At 38.2% G+C, this 15,832-nt stretch overlaps 2 protein-coding genes across 2 annotated transcripts in view; both read right to left on the bottom strand.

Annotated features, from left to right (window-relative positions):
• HTR2C (5-hydroxytryptamine receptor 2C) overlaps positions 1-15,832 on the bottom strand; it is a 302,050-nt gene that overhangs the window by 116,435 nt on the left and 169,783 nt on the right. The window lies entirely within an intron of this gene.
• LOC112649262 (COUP transcription factor 2-like) lies at positions 2,695-7,151 on the bottom strand. The gene is given in 2 exon segments (XM_025431463.3): positions 2,695-6,151; positions 6,668-7,151. Coding segments are annotated over 2 exon segments (1,326 nt in total). The 5' UTR covers positions 6,888-7,151; the 3' UTR covers positions 2,695-5,045.

Genomic DNA, 15,832 nt, shown 5'->3' with positions numbered 1-15,832 from the left:
GGAAAAAAACCTACAACCAGGAATATTCTACCTCATAAGGTTACTACTATTATGAGAGATAAAGAGCTTTCCAGACAAACAAGATAAAGGAATTCATCAACACTAAGCCAGCCTTACAAGAAATGTTCAAGAGGCTTCTTCAAACTGAAAGGCAAGAGCACTTATTAGGAACAAGAAAAAATATGAGAGTGTAAATCTCTCCCCAAAAGGTAAATATACAGGAAAGACAGTGAACTGATCACTTATAAAGCTAGTACATAGGTTTAAAGGCAAAAGTAATCAAAATAACTGTAACTTTAATAATTAGTTAAGGAATACACATAAAGATGTAGAATGTGACTTTAAAACATAATCATGTAGGGAGAGGAAAAATGTAGAGTTCTAGAATGCATTCAACATTAACCTGCTGTCAACTAAAATAGTTCATTAAATTTCTAAACTGTAATAGATGAGCCCTATGGTCACCACAAAGCAAAAATCCATAGGAGATACACAAAGGAAAATGAGAAAGGAATCTAAACATAACACTATAGAAAGTCATCAAACTACAAGAGAGCAAGGGAAGAAAAAAGGAAGAAAGAAACCACAAAACAGCCAGAAAACAATGAACAGAATTGCAAAAAGGACACATCTGTCAAGAATTAATTTACATTTCCATGGATTGAGTTCTCCAATCAAAAGACAGAGTGGATAAATGGATTAAAAAACCCACAAAACACAAGATCCATCTGTATGCCACTTACAAGACTCACTTCAGATGTAAAGACGTACACAGACTGAAGGTGAAGGGATGGAAGAAGAGGTGGCATGCAGGTAGAACCCAACAAAAATTAGAGGTACCTATACTGAGATCAGACAACATAGGCTTTAGAATAAAGACAGAACTCCATAGTGATAAAGGAGTCAATCCACCAAGAAGTTATAATATTTTAAAATATTTATGCACCCAGCATAGAAGGACCTAAATACATAGAACAAATACTAATAGACATAAGGGAGAGAAATCAACAGTAATACAATAACAGTATGGGACTTTAATACCCCACTTACATTAAAGGATAGATCATCCAGATGGAAAATTAATAGGGAAACATACATTTTAAATAACATATTAGACCAGATAAATACACACACGCACACACAGACACACAGAATATTCCACTCAAAAGCAGCAGAATACACATTCTTCTCAAGTGCCTGTGGAACGTTCTTCACATTAGGTGTCAAAACAAGTCTCAATAAATTTAAGAAGACTAAGATCATATCAAACGTCTTTTCCAACAACAATGGTGTAAAACTAGAAATCAATTACAAGGAGAAAACTGGAAAAAAACACAAATACAACATGGATGAATCTGGAGGGCATTATAACTGAAATAAATAAGCCAGACACAGAAAGGCAAGTACCCTATGGCATTGTGGATAAAGAGGTGAGATCTATATCTATATCTATATAACTCAGCCATAAAAAAAAGAATTAAAGGGGATCCCTGGGTGGCTCAGCAGTTTGGTGCCTGCCTTTGGTCCAGGGTGTGATCCTGGGGTCCCAGGATAGAGTCCCACATCGGGCTCCCTGCATGGAGCCTGCTTCTCCCTCTGCCTGTGTCTCTGCCTCTCTCTCTCTCTCTCTCTCTCTCTCTGTGTCTCTCGTGAATAAATAAATAAAAATCAAAAAATATTTTTTAAACACACACATATATATACACACAGTTGTAACCACCATCCTGATTGAAATATACAGCTACTAGCAACCTAAGTTTCTCATGCCACAGCCCAATCAATAAGCCGCACCATGCCCCAAGAGATAATCACTATTTTGACTTCTCTCACAATAGCTAAATAAATACCTGTTCTTGAACATCACATAAATGGAATCACAGAGTACTTTGTTTTTTGTTTGTTCATTTATTTTATTTTTTTAGATTCCACCTATAAGTGAAATCATATAGTATTTGTCTTTGTCTGATTTATCTCACTTAACATAATACCCTCTAGGCTCATCTGCTTTGTGACAAATGGAACGTTTTAATTCTTTTTTTAAAAAAATATTTTTATTTATTTATTTATTCATGAGAGACAGAGAGAAAGAGGCAAGACATAGGCAGAGGGAGAAGCAGGCTCCCTGCAGGGAGCCTGATGTGGGACTCAATCCTGGGACCCCGGGATCATGCCCTGAGCCAAAGCAGATGCTCAACCACTGGGCCACCTAGGCCTTCCAAAAATATTAATGGTCTAAAAAAACTTATCGATTTATACAATGAAAATTTTTGCACTTCACTATATGAGTGAACAAAATAGTTTTGTTTTGAAAAACTATTCACCTAGAAATACATATAATCCAGTGGAACATAGATTTTACTTAGTAAAGAGAGAGTGAGAGAGAGAGTGTGCACGTGAGAAGGGTGAAAGGTAGAGGGAGAGGGAGAGAAAGAATCTCAAATAGACTCTGCCTTGAGCACTGAGCCAATGCAGGGCTCAGTCTCACAACCCTGAGATCACAACCCCAGATGAAATCAAGAGTTGGATGCTAAACTGACTGTGCCACCTGAGGGCCCCTAGTAGAATACGATAAAAATATATAGAAAGGAAGAATGTACACTTATATGCAAATTTTAAAGAACTTTATTTTTAAAACTATTTCAGTTATACAGAAAAGTTGCAAAAATAAGAATTATTATATATTCCCATCCAGTTTTTCAAATTGTCATATATTACCAAAATACATTTGTAAAAACCAATAAACAAATATTTGCACATTGAAGCAAACAAATGAAGAAAAAATTATTAAATCAAAATGGATTAAAGAGTTGAATATAAGACCAGAAATCATAAAACTTCTAGAAGAAAATGTAGGTGGTAAGTTCCTTGACATTGGTCTAAGAGATATCATTTTGGATCTGACAATAGAAGCAATGACTACAAAAGCAAAAATAAACAATGAGACTACATTAAACTAAAAAGCTTCTGCAAAGGATAATAAATCATCAACAAAATAAAAAGGCAACTTACTGAATGGGAAAAATTATTTTCAAAAAAAAAGAAAAATTATTTTCAAATCATATATCCCTTAAGGGGCTAATTTCCAAAATATTTAAAGAACTTCTACAATCCAACAACAACAGCAGCACCAACAAAACCCTACACTATTTGATTTAAAAATAAACAGAGGCTCTGAATAGACATTTTCCCACAGGAGCATCCAGATGGCCAACAAGCACATGAAAAGATGTTCAACATCACTCATCATCAGGGAAATATGACTCAAAACTATAGTTATCACCTTAAATTGTCAAAATAGCTGTTATCTAAAAGACAAAAAATAACAAGTGTTGGTGAGGATATAGGATCATTAGGTCGTACAACACAAAACTAACATCATGTTGTATCTTAATTACACTACAGCCTTAAAAATTTAGCTTTAATTTATTTGCTTCTGCATGGAAAAAAAAAAACTCTAGCTTTGAAAAATTAGAAAAAGGTACACCTTTTAGACCAAAATCACATGGCCATTTTATAACTTCCTTTTTCCAGATTGCTTAACTAAACTCAGTCTCTTATACTTAAGACGATTTCTCTCAAGCATCTGTAAACTTTTGATTCTTTTTTCCCCCATACCAACAAGTAGATATGAAATCATAAAGAGACCTATGAAATCATAAAGAGATTTTTGTGACCAAATTTTTCATGACTTGATTGTCATCCTCCCCTATCTACTACCTTCTTAAAATCCTAAGATAAAATCCTGAGAGAAATTTATCTGCATGTATAAATTGATGTGCTTTTTGCTTCCATGAAATTTTGGAAATCTCTTTCAAAGTTGTGGGGTTTGTGTGGTATGGAGTCGTCAGGGGGACCAGGCTAAGAGTAAATGGTCTACTCCCTTTTGGGGTATATGGTTGCTCAGAAAAAAAGATTACTTCTTAAGACCTTTAATTTCTGAGTACTTTCAATTTTCCTTGGAATATAACACTTGACCAAATAGTTCAGTTATTAAAACTTTTACAGTATACGGAAATACTGCACTTAAGAAAAAAAAAAAAAAACCTTTATTTAAAAACAAACAGTAAACTCTAAGCTACCGAATCAATCATGTTACCTATAAGTGCCAACAGTGTTATTTTATCATGCTGACTTCAATCTCATTTTTTAAAAAGGAGATAATACCAACAATTACAATAGAAAGGATTTCTAACTATACAAATGTAGGACTTTCATAACAATTCAAGAACTTGGTGGGTCTCAATTTAAATGACAAAGTTTCACTTCTTATTCAGAACTACAGCATGTGTCTTGGACACATTCCTTACTGCCAATAAATCCCAAAAGTTCATTCTCTAAACAATTTTTTAAAATCTAGGTTTGTTATTGTGTCTTTTGAGGGGAGAGGCAGGGTAAGGGAAGCTAAGTGTTATAGGTGATTCCTCTAGTTATCAAATTAGGGTGCTCAATTTCACCTAAAATTTTTGGATACCACTTGTGTGTTTCCATCATCTTTGAATTGCCTTTTAAAGTTTTACGTCTTCCTATAATATTTTTATGGACTCAGTTTTAATTCTTACAGAACATATTTTAAGGATACACAGCATTTTAGAAGCCGAGATTGTATCAAAACTTATTATAGAACTATAGAATAAACTGGTTTCAAACGAGAACAGTACAGAAAAGAACAGCTAGGGGTGCATAGACAGAGGACAATCAAAAATTTGGAAAAAAAAAAAAAAAAAGACTTACTTTCTCCATTCTGCTGATTTTCTTCCAATCTCCTTAAATGCACTTTTGGCAATATTCATCAAAAATTTAACAAAAAAAAAAAAAGGAAAGAAAAGACAAATTTCTTTTTTATACAAAAATAAGTAGCACCCTGTTCTGACCCACACAGATTTTTTTTTTTGAGTTTGTTTATTGTTTGTTTTTAGTTTTTTTTTGTTGTTGTTTTTTGGGGGGATATTCTGTGAAAGTTCATTCGACAGACTATTTTTTTTTAAACTAACCGTCCATTAAATTATTTCCTTCTCTTCTTTTAGTGAACTTGCAACATATACCCTTTAACAGAAGAATTTAAACAAACCAGTATTTTGCCTTTTCTCTTTCTCTGCTTCCGTTCCTCTTCTTTTCGTTTTATTTTTTTTAATTGCCATATATGGCTAGTTACCACTGCCACCTGACAGTAGTATGTCTCGGATAAGGATTTTGATGGGGGTTTTACCCACCAAATGGACAAAAAATAATTGCTCTACCACTGAGGAGGGGACTGCGCGGAGAGAAGTGAGGCGAAGCAAAAGCTTTCCGAATCTCATTGGTTGGTTGGAGTACTGCCTTCTAACGTATTGTTCCAGCGCACACTGGGACTTTTCCTGCCAGCTTTCCACATTGACTGTATCAGAGAGACCAGGGGCATCTGGAGCAAACAGGATGATGGCCTTGAGGCAGCTGTACTCGGCAGGGTCGACGTGCAGAGCTTTGAACTTCTCCATTTGGTCTTGGAGCATCTGTACGTTTTCCGTAAAGACGGCCACCTGGTCGGAGGACCCCGGGGAGGTGTGTAAGCTGGTGGCGGCCAGGAAGGGGAGGACCTGGGCGGGCATGGAGCACTGTGCCCAGTTGAGCATGAACAGGTCACACCAGGTGAGGTGAAGCAGGGCCACTTGGTCATTCACCTCCAGGTCAGGGAAGAAAGGTATCTTCCGGGCCCATTCAACAGCACCGAAGAGCACACGAGCAGCCTGTTCGCAGATATTCTCGAGGATCAAGACATCGTTGGGCTGCACGTCCTGGCTGCCTGACCCAGACAGCGGATATGGCTCGGCGTGGATCAGCAGAGAAATATATCCAGACAGGTTAGTCTGGGAGTTGAGAATTTCCCCGTTGGCCAACGTAAACTGCCCTTGGGGCGGCGGCGCGGGCAGCATCCTGTTCCTGTGCACCGCTTCCCGTTTCATACCCACGTCGATGCATTTTTTGAGGCGGCAGAACTGGCACTGGTTGCGGCGGTACTGGTCAACGCGACAATCTTGGTTGGCTTGACATGTGAAGGTCAGGTTCTTGCCCACACTGCGCTTGAAGAAGCTCTTGCAGCCCTCGCAGGTGAATTGGCCATAGTGCTTGCCGCTTGACTTGTCGCCACACACCAGGCAATTGATGGGCGGCTGCCCTTGTGCTCGCGGCTGCGGCTGCAGTTGAGGCTGCGGCTGCGGCTGCAGTTGAGGCTGCGGCTGAGGCTGCGGCTGCGGCTGCGGTTGAGGCTGCGGCTGAGGCTGCGGCTGCGGCTGCAGTTGAGGCTGCGGCTGAGGCCGCGGCTGCAGTTGAGGCTGCGGCTGCAGTTGTGGCTGCAGTTGAGGCCGCGGCTGCAGTTGAGGCTGCGGCTGAGGCCGGGGCTGCAGTTGAGGCCGCGGCTGCAGTTGAGGCTGCGGCTGAGGCCGGGGCTGCAGTTGAGGCCGCGGCTGAGGCGGAGGCTGTGGCAGCGGCTGCAGTTGAGGCTGAGGCTGAGGCTGAGGCAGCAGCACTTGCTGTGGCAGCAGCTTGGGCAGCGGCAGCGGCAGAGCCCGAGCCCTGGGCGGCGGCCGCGGCAGAGCCTGAGCTTTGGGCAGCAGCCGTGGCTTGGGCCGCGGCCGCGGTTTGAGCAGTAGCTTTGGCTGCTGCTGCGGTGGCGGCTGCTGCGGCGGCGGCGGCTGCTCCTTGTCACCACTGGAGCCACCAAGGGTGCCCTCGCTGCCAGCCGCCATTTCCTCCAGTGTGCGGGCTGGGCCCTCTTTGCTGGGTGTCTGCGGCTCGTACTGGGCACTGGGGGGTGGTGGGTCTGGCCCAGGAGGCACCTGTAAGACCTGGCTGCCCTGCGAGCCAGGCATCTCATCCTGGGGGGGGGGCCCGGTGTCCGTTACCTTTTCCATATCCGTGGGGGCCGCGTGGGTCGTTCCTGCTCCCCTGGCTGTGGACTATGGCGGCTTCTGATCTCGGGTTCAGTCGCACAGCCTTTTGTGTGTGTGACTGTGCGACAGGATGTAGGAGGGCGCCCCCGGCTGGCTCGGGCTCTGGTTGGTTGAGGTTGGTTACTTTTTTCTTTTTTGTTTCTCTTTTGCAAAGTTTTATCAGTTGGTTGTCTGGACCAATGTATTTGTTTTGTTTGTTTCTCTTGGTTTCACTTTTTTGGTTTCGGGGGCTTCCAACCAGGAAGAGAGAGGGAGGTGCCAGGCCTGAGGGAGTGGGAGCCGAACATGGAGAGAGAGGGAGAGGGCGGGTTGGGAGATCTGCAAGTGGATTATGGGGCTTCAAGATAGAAATAGGAAGCAGAAAAAAAAATCTCTCTAAAGATATCACTTGCTTTCACTCTCTCCCTGCCTCTCTGGTTCACTCTTCGACAAAAAGATTCTTACGGGGCAGCCTGGGTGGCCCAGTGGTTTAGCGCCGCCTTCAGACCGGGGCGTGATCCTGGAGTCCCGGGATCTAGTCCCGCATAGTGCTCCCTGCATGGAGCCTGCTTCTCCCTCTGCCTGTGTCTCTGCCTCTCTCTGTCTCTCTCTCTGTCTCTCATGATTAAATAAATAAAATCTTAAAAAAAAATTCTTACGGGTTTTTTAATTTGGGAAGAGGCTGTTGCCCAGAAGTGCGTGACTAGTACAAATGCATGCCAAAGACTGTATTTCTTGGCCACAGTCCCTTAATAAAATGAAAACTGGAATAAAGAAGCAACCAAGGTTCTTTAGCAATGATGGCTTTTAGAGGAAAAGAACAGATGAAACTTTTTTTCACCAATAAGAGACAGTATGGAAAGTCTTTTTGACTGAGAAAACTAGAATAGGCTGCTACACTGTACAAGGGGATTTCAGACCAAATAGAATCAGAACTTAAGAGAACTGTGAGGTTGAACTATATGAATCTGCTAGCATTCAACTCTTGATTTACAAAAAGATCAATTTCGTATAGATCAACGTAGTATCATCCACTTCCCACAGGACAAATTTACGAGAGGCAATGCCATATATTACCTAAGGACTTTAGGGTTTGATTGCTTGGAGGCAAACCCCACCTCGGTCGTATAACATATGTGTGATTTGGGGTAAACGATTGTATCTCTCTGTGTTTCAGCTTTCTTATCTTAATGATACTGGATTGTATTACTAAAGGCAGCAATTTCAGTATCCATTTTATTGTTTCTTGTATATTTTAATTGCTTCCAGTTTGGGGTAACTACAAGCAATACTACTACAAATAATTCTTTTACATATATGTTGGCACTTAGTTGTTAACTTTTCCCTGTGATGTATACTCAACAGGGGAAGTTCTGGATTATAGAGCATATACTTTTCTAATATTGATATATAATGCTGTATTGTTTTTCAGTATAGTTGTATTGATTGACATTCACCCCCACCACAGTTGTATGAGTTCCTATTATTCCACGTGTTTGCCAACACAAGTATAGTCACGCTTCAATATCTGCTGCTCTAGTGACTATTTATTGGTATTTAATTGTGGTTTTAATTTCCCTGATTACTAATAAGTTTGAGTACCGCTTATATAAAAGTACTCAAACTCATTTGGATTTCTTTTGTGAAATATCCCTTCAATTTTATCTGTTTGACAATTGCATTGTTTGCTGTTTTTCTTTTCTTTTTTTTTTAATTGATGTATTGGGCACTATGTTCCAAGACTATTCTCCACTAAATTTATAGATTGATCTTTTTTGACCACTTAAGATCACTGTGCATTCTGGCTTGTGGTTAAAAATAATCAAAAACAGATTCCCTCTGCAAGGCAATTCCAAGGCACTTTTCCCTACAAACCATAGGGATGAGAATGTGGTTCAGGTTTACCTCCCATTTACCCTTCCATCAAAGTTAGTTCTGTAGGGTGCCAACTTAAAATGAGGCCGATCGGTTTGCATTCCTGTCTGCATACTTTCAAACTCCCTTGTTCAGCCAATATCTGTAAGGCAAAAGGTGCTTCAATCTTGACCCTATATCTGGGTTCTACTAAAATTGACTAAAATTTTGCCATCATAATTCCTTGCTATCTTGTCAGTTCTTTGATACACACACACACACACACACACACATCCGTATATCCAATATACTTGTTTGGTGGTTCCAGAAAATCTAGTCTGCCATGTTTCAGAAAACAGAAGTCATTGCTGAGTAAACCTATAAAATCCTGTCCTGTACCTCATGCCTTCCATTATCTTACAAATAAGTTGACATCTAACAAAGGGAAACCAGACTCAGAACTAAGAGATTTTCTTTTTTTATATATAAATTATTTTAATTTTATTTTTTAAGATTTATTTATTTATTTATTTATTTATTTATTTATTTATTTATGATAGACACAGAGAGAGAGAGAGAGAGAGGCAGAGACACAGGAGGAGGGAGAAGTAGGCCCCATGCCGGGAGCCCGATGTGGGACTCGATGCCGGGACTCCAGGATCGCGGCCTGGGCCAAAGGCAGGTGTTAAACCGCTGAGCCACCCAGGGATCCCCTAGAGAGATTTTCATTAAAGGGTAGAGTTATTTGAAATACCTGATAGCTTTTGGCTATAACTATTCCCCCAGTGGCCTTCCAGAGTAGTGGTAATGTGAGTCTAAATGAACTCAGGGCCCCACTGTCCATGAGCAGCAGTTATCCTGCTTGAGTTTAAAGGATTTTTACTTAGAATAAGAAGCTGTATTAGGGATTTCATGTGCAAAACATCAATACTGTTAACAGGTGCTTAATCTGCTTCCAATCAGCAGGGCACAGAAGAAAACATATTCTATGGTTCTAATGAGTGTAGGAAAGGGAAGAAAAGGACTAGTTTTAGTATCTGCTCTGCCACATGCTATCTGTATGTGTATATCCACTTTGGGATTTAGTTTCCCTCCTGAAACCTCAAGAAAATTGCCTATTATATAAAAATTGCCTATATATATATTACCTATATATATATATATATCCTATATATGTATGTTGTACATAAAAACACTAATCAAATACCATTCTATTTACAAATAGAAGCTGACCTATAAGATTTGTACTCTTTTTTTTTTTCTGTTCTTTGATCTCATTCTAGTAACCTATCCTTCATTTGGGACAAATTGTCAGAAGTTTCTGGCATGTGAACTTAAATATACTTTTCCTGATCACATTTATTCAGGGCTTCCAAAATAAACATCTTACTGAAATAATTCCTGAGTAATTTTATTAATAATATTAAGGTATTACATATACTAAGTGCCAGATATTCCATACACATGACCTCAAACCCTCAATGCCATCTCAGTTAGATATTTATTTCAGTTTTATAGATGAACGAATTGTTATTTAGAAATAAAAAGTGATTTGCCCAAGGTTTCTCACCTTGGTAATGTAGGGATTTAAACCCATGTTCATCTGATATCAAAGCGTACTTTCTACAGCACTAGAACACCTCAAAAAATACCAATGAAATTTAGTGGTATTTCATGCTTATTGACATCTGCATTGACAGATGGACTGACATGGCACCTCCAATACATTCCACTTGCATTATTAAAAAGCCTCTTTGGAAAAGGAGTGATACTAATTCTTACATTTACTGTACCCACCCACAAATGATGTAGTACATTATTTGCTGCCAAACATTTGTTGTCACATAGACATGAACATTGTACTGTTCTACATTTCATCTTATTTCCTAAGAGATATTACAAAACCACTATTTACCCAAGGATTTTAATTAAAAATGGATATATCAGCTCTCCATTCGTTACCTTTAGTCAGAGTCACTGAACTTAGTCATTGCTGATTTTAAAATTTCTCCAGAAATTATTCAAGGCTGATGCTGAAAATAAGTAATTTTACCTAGTGGCAATAAATTAGAAAATGCTAGATTATATAACATTTAAATTATTCAAGTATTTCTAAAAAGTGAATAAGTGCCTTGGGACTTAACGGCCCTGTTTATTCATCTCTATATTCCTAATGCCAAGCACAAAGCAGAGTGAACTTTCTTTTCTTTTTTAAAAAAGATTTTATTTATTTATTCATGAGAGACACAGAAAGAGAGGAAGAGACAGGCAGAGGGAGAAGTGGGCTCCTCGCAGGGAGCTGGATGCAGAACTCGATCCCAGGACCCTGGGATCATGCCCTGAGCCAAAAACAGACGCTCAACTGCTAAGCCATCACGTCCCCAGAGTGAACTTTCAATAAATATTTGGTGACCTGAAATATTGACACATGATCCCAGAAGGTGTCTTCCAAGGCCATTTCTCCTTAGACCTTGTAAACTTTTCAAATGAGACATGCTTTAAAACATGAACATAAAATTAATTGGACTAGAAGTAGATGAAGTATGAATGCCGAGAAGGGCAATCGAGAAAATTTTCAGAGAAGGTATATAGATAGTTTTACTTAGTACCTAATCTTAACACTTTTTAATTATAATTAATAGGGACTAGCAGAAGCCCTTGTAAGAGCAGTTGTACATGTATTGCTCATTTTATTCATTTTTTAATGTTTTAATGCCATTTTTATCATGTCAGATAGTATTTGAGGTAAAATTTTTATCAATATATTCGTAAGTTTTAATCATAATGTTTTTGTCATCATGTTTCTGCTTCATAGTATTTGTCATGACATTTTAAACTTATCTATTTCTCCTTCTCAAGAATTAGATAGCAATGTGATAAAAATATATCTCTATAAGTTACAGAGATAGAAGCTATTGTATTCTTATTAAACTATTAGTAGAAGGATGCAATCCTGAAAGTATACATATGGTTAAACTGGGTTTCTCTATTTTTCCTCAAAGTTGAGTTGGCTTTGAGTACATTTAGAAAGTATGAAAAGGACCACTTATGAAGCAATTTAGTAGCTGGGAAATACCAGCTGCTTTATGATAGTCATTTATTTTTTTAATTTTTAAAAAAGATTTTATTTATTTATTTATTTATTTATTTATTTATTTATTTATGAGAGACACACACAGAGAGAGATGAAGAGACACAGGCAGAGGGAGAAGCAGGCTCCATGCAGGAGGCCTGACATGGATCTCGATCCTGGGTCTCCAGGACCAGGCCCTGGGCTAAAAGCGGTGCTAAACCTCTGAGCCACCTGGGCTGCCCTATGATAGTCATTTAAATGCTGCCATTGTGAACCCTTTCCTCACCAGCTGATCACGGAGACATGTCCCTCTACTGAACTTCTGAACTATGTATTATGTGTTCAATACATTATTGCCTCATTAGCACATAACCCCACATTACTCATTATCTCTTTATATATACAAATTTCTGCTTCCTACCAACACGTACAAACACACACATGCATACATATAATTATATTAAAAACTCTCTTGTAGGCAGGGATTGGGATTAACATGTTTATATATCCCACTGTGTTTTGTTTGTTCAGTGCTGAAAAAGAGTAGATATTCAATGTGTTTTATATTCATTGTGGTTTGGCACATAAGTTATAATACTTTAATTACAACCTTTGTTTTCTTTGATTACTGTTAGAACATCCCAGTAACAGGTTGTTGCTGGCGCACAAGAGCTTCTTAAAGTGTTAGAGATAGTAGAATTTGGGCACAGGGTTGAGTGGGATGTGGTAGCTTCTGGGTAAAATAAAGGTTTAAATTTCATTTAAATATGTATTTTAGAAGGGATACAGAAACCAAATCTGATAGCGATAAAATTAAATATACAGGGCGGCCTGGGTGACTCAGCGTCTTCGGATAGAGTCCCATGTTAGCCTCCCTGCTCAGTGGGGAGCCTGCTTCTCCCTCTGCTTGTCACTTTGCCTACTTGTGCTCTCTCTCTCTGTCAGATAAGTAAAATCTTAAAAAAAATTAGATGTGCAAAGTGAAAGACATTTGGGCAATTATTTGATTTATTTAATCAGTTAATAAAGGAAAATGTTTAATTCCAGTCCCTAGATGAATTCTGTGGTTTCAGTTATCTGATTTGGCTGACTAAAAAACGTTAAGTGAATTTGTAATTTCAATTTTTGGAATGCACCTATCATATTGTTCAGCAAAAGTGATCTTTGAAAGATCAGATAAGCATCTCAAGAGCGCATTGACATACATAACCCTTATTGTTAAGAAAGGATATGATTCTATGATATTCTCAAAATTGTCGCCGTTTTGAGATGATTTAAGAGCCCATGCTTCAATTTGATAACGATTACTCCAGGATTTAACTTTTAGAAGTGATGTGTGGCTATTTTCAATAATACTACACTATTTTGCTTTAATTCCCTCAGAGCTTTCTTTCTTTCTTTTTCTTTTTTTTTGAGGTAGTTTCATTTATTAAACTGGCTTTTATTACAAAAACCAAGTAAAACCTGTTACAGTAATATTTATTTTGAAGTTTGAGTGATAAGAAAGGATAATATTTCTTTCTTGTTAATATAGTCAATACCTGTCTTTAATTTTGATTTAGAGTCTTTCCATTAAACAGGTTATGATGGCAGAGGAAACAAGTTATTGGGTACCTCATTTTCAGAGTAAGGAAAGCAAAAAGGGTAAGCTCAGTCATTGAAGACAATCTATTGCATATATCTACCTAAGAAGGGCTTTAAAATAATCAAGTTTTTGAGATAAAAGCAATTTTAGAGAATCCAAGACCATCTTCTCATTCTACAAATCAGGGACAGGAGACTCAAAGAAGCTAAGTGGCTTCACCTAGATTACAGTTACTGGCAAACTTGAAAATAGAAACAAGGCCTGCAATGCCCTATATATTATCCCTTAGAATTAGCCAATTAAAAGAGAATGTAAAAATGCAGAATGCTGAAATAGTTCACAAGTAAGATTAATTCACTTGGAGTCTGGCATTGTAAAGTAAACCCAAGTTACATTACTGATGGTTTTTCCAAGAACTTTGATAACCCCTCTTCCAGCTTTCTTCTCTGAGCTGGCACCTTTCTAAATTCATTCTTTCCAGCCTCAGCTTTTGCTTCTTCTCTTAGACTCTAGGCAAAACTGAAATTAATAGCCGTTGTTGGACAACATCTTTGAACTTGGGGAGGGTTGTTTTATAGGTCAAAAACTAGTGATTTCCTTTTAGCCTATAAACATGTGTAAATCTCTCATCTGCAATTAAAGTACTTCTTTGACCTTCTTTTTCCTTTAATGAATATGACATCACCTGAGAGTCAGAACCAAGCCTCTCTAAAAATTGCTTTATAAAAACCAAATATAATGTATGGACTTTGTGTGGATCCTAATTTAAATGAATAAACTTGTTTAGATCCTAATTTGAGTCAACTGGGAGAAGTGAATATAGATTGAGTAGTAAATGATATTCAATAACCATTTTAATTTTATTAGGTAGCATGATGTTATGGTGCCAAGTTTATTTTATTTATTTATTTATTTTTTTTTGGTGTCAAGTTTAAAATGTCATTATAATTAAAGATGTATAAAAAAGAACTTACAAAAGTAGGACTTCCAGGATGGTAAAATGAGGACTTTGGAGGAATCCTCTCTCACAAAAGCAATAAAAATATTTGCAAAATGATAAAGATCGATCATTTCAGAATTTTTGAAATTAAGTGGGACCTGACTTGTTTTGGAGCTCCATATGAAGCTCCATCACCACAGCACTGTATTTATGTAGTTTTCCTATTTGCAGAGCATTGTGGCTTTTTGACATGACTCTGAGTTCAGGTCCTCAGAAAAAGTTCTATTCATAGGATATTATTGAAACAATAGTAATAAATTGGACTCAGTAACACTGCCACTTCCTAAGGCTGCGAAATCTTTGGGACGAGAACCTGGCTAAAAATTCAGAAGAAATACCTTGGTAATAAGAATAAGACCAATATAAGAAAGGGAGGTGGGCAGGGGGATGGGATGATGGGGTGACGGGTGACGGGCACTGAGGGAGGCACTTGACAGGATGAGCACTGGGTGTTATACTATATGTTGACAAATCGAACTCCAATAAAAAATATACAAAAGATAAAAAATAAATAAAATTAAAAATGAAAACAAATAGAGATTCTGGAGTTAAAAAACACAATAACTGAAATTTTCAATTCATTAGATGGGCTTAACAGAGGAATTCAACAGGCAGAAGAAGGAATCAATGGATTTGAAGAACAGTCAAAAGAGATTATCCAGTCTGATGAATAGACAGAAAAAAACAAAGGAACATGAACAGTCTGTTGGACACCATCAAATGTATGCATAATTTGAGTCCCAAAAAGATAGGAGAGACAGAAAGAGGCAGAAAAAATTTGAAACAACGGCTGATGGGGATCCCTGGGTGGCTCAGCAGTTTGGCACCTGCCTAGGATGAAGTCCCACATTGAGCTCCCTGCATGGAGCCTGCTTTTCCCTCTGCCTGTGTCTGCCTCTCTCTCTGTGTCTCTCATGAATAAATAAATAAAATCTTTTAAAAAAAAACAATGGCTGAAATTTCCCCAAATTTGATGGGAAACAGTAATCTACAGGGAACACCAATTAGAATAAATTTTGAGAAAGATTGCAAGATGCTTCATAGTCAAACAGTTGAAAGACAAGAAGCAAATTATGAATGTAGCATGAGATAAATAACTCAACACTTGCAGGATGACTCAAAAGAGCTTAATAGCTGACTTCTCATCAGAAACCACGAAGGCCAAAAGGCATTGGGATGGCATATGTCATTCAAAGACGATCAACAAAGAATTCTATATACAGAAAAATTTTCCTTCAAATATGAAAAAGAGGTAAAGATGTTTGTAGATAAACAAAAACAGGGAACTTGCCACCAGCATACTTGACCTACAATAACTACTAAAGGGAATCCTTCAGCTACAATGAAAGGCTGGATGATAATTGCAGTCTGTATGAATTAAAACACTTCTCCTAAATGGTTTAAAAGACCACTGC

The sequence above is a fragment of the Canis lupus genome, chromosome X (genome assembly GCF_003254725.2).
Source record: "Canis lupus dingo isolate Sandy chromosome X, ASM325472v2, whole genome shotgun sequence".
Taxonomy (NCBI): Eukaryota; Metazoa; Chordata; class Mammalia; order Carnivora; family Canidae; genus Canis; species Canis lupus.
Note: the sequence above shows the minus strand (reverse complement) of the source record. Positions and strands in the feature narration are given on the sequence as shown.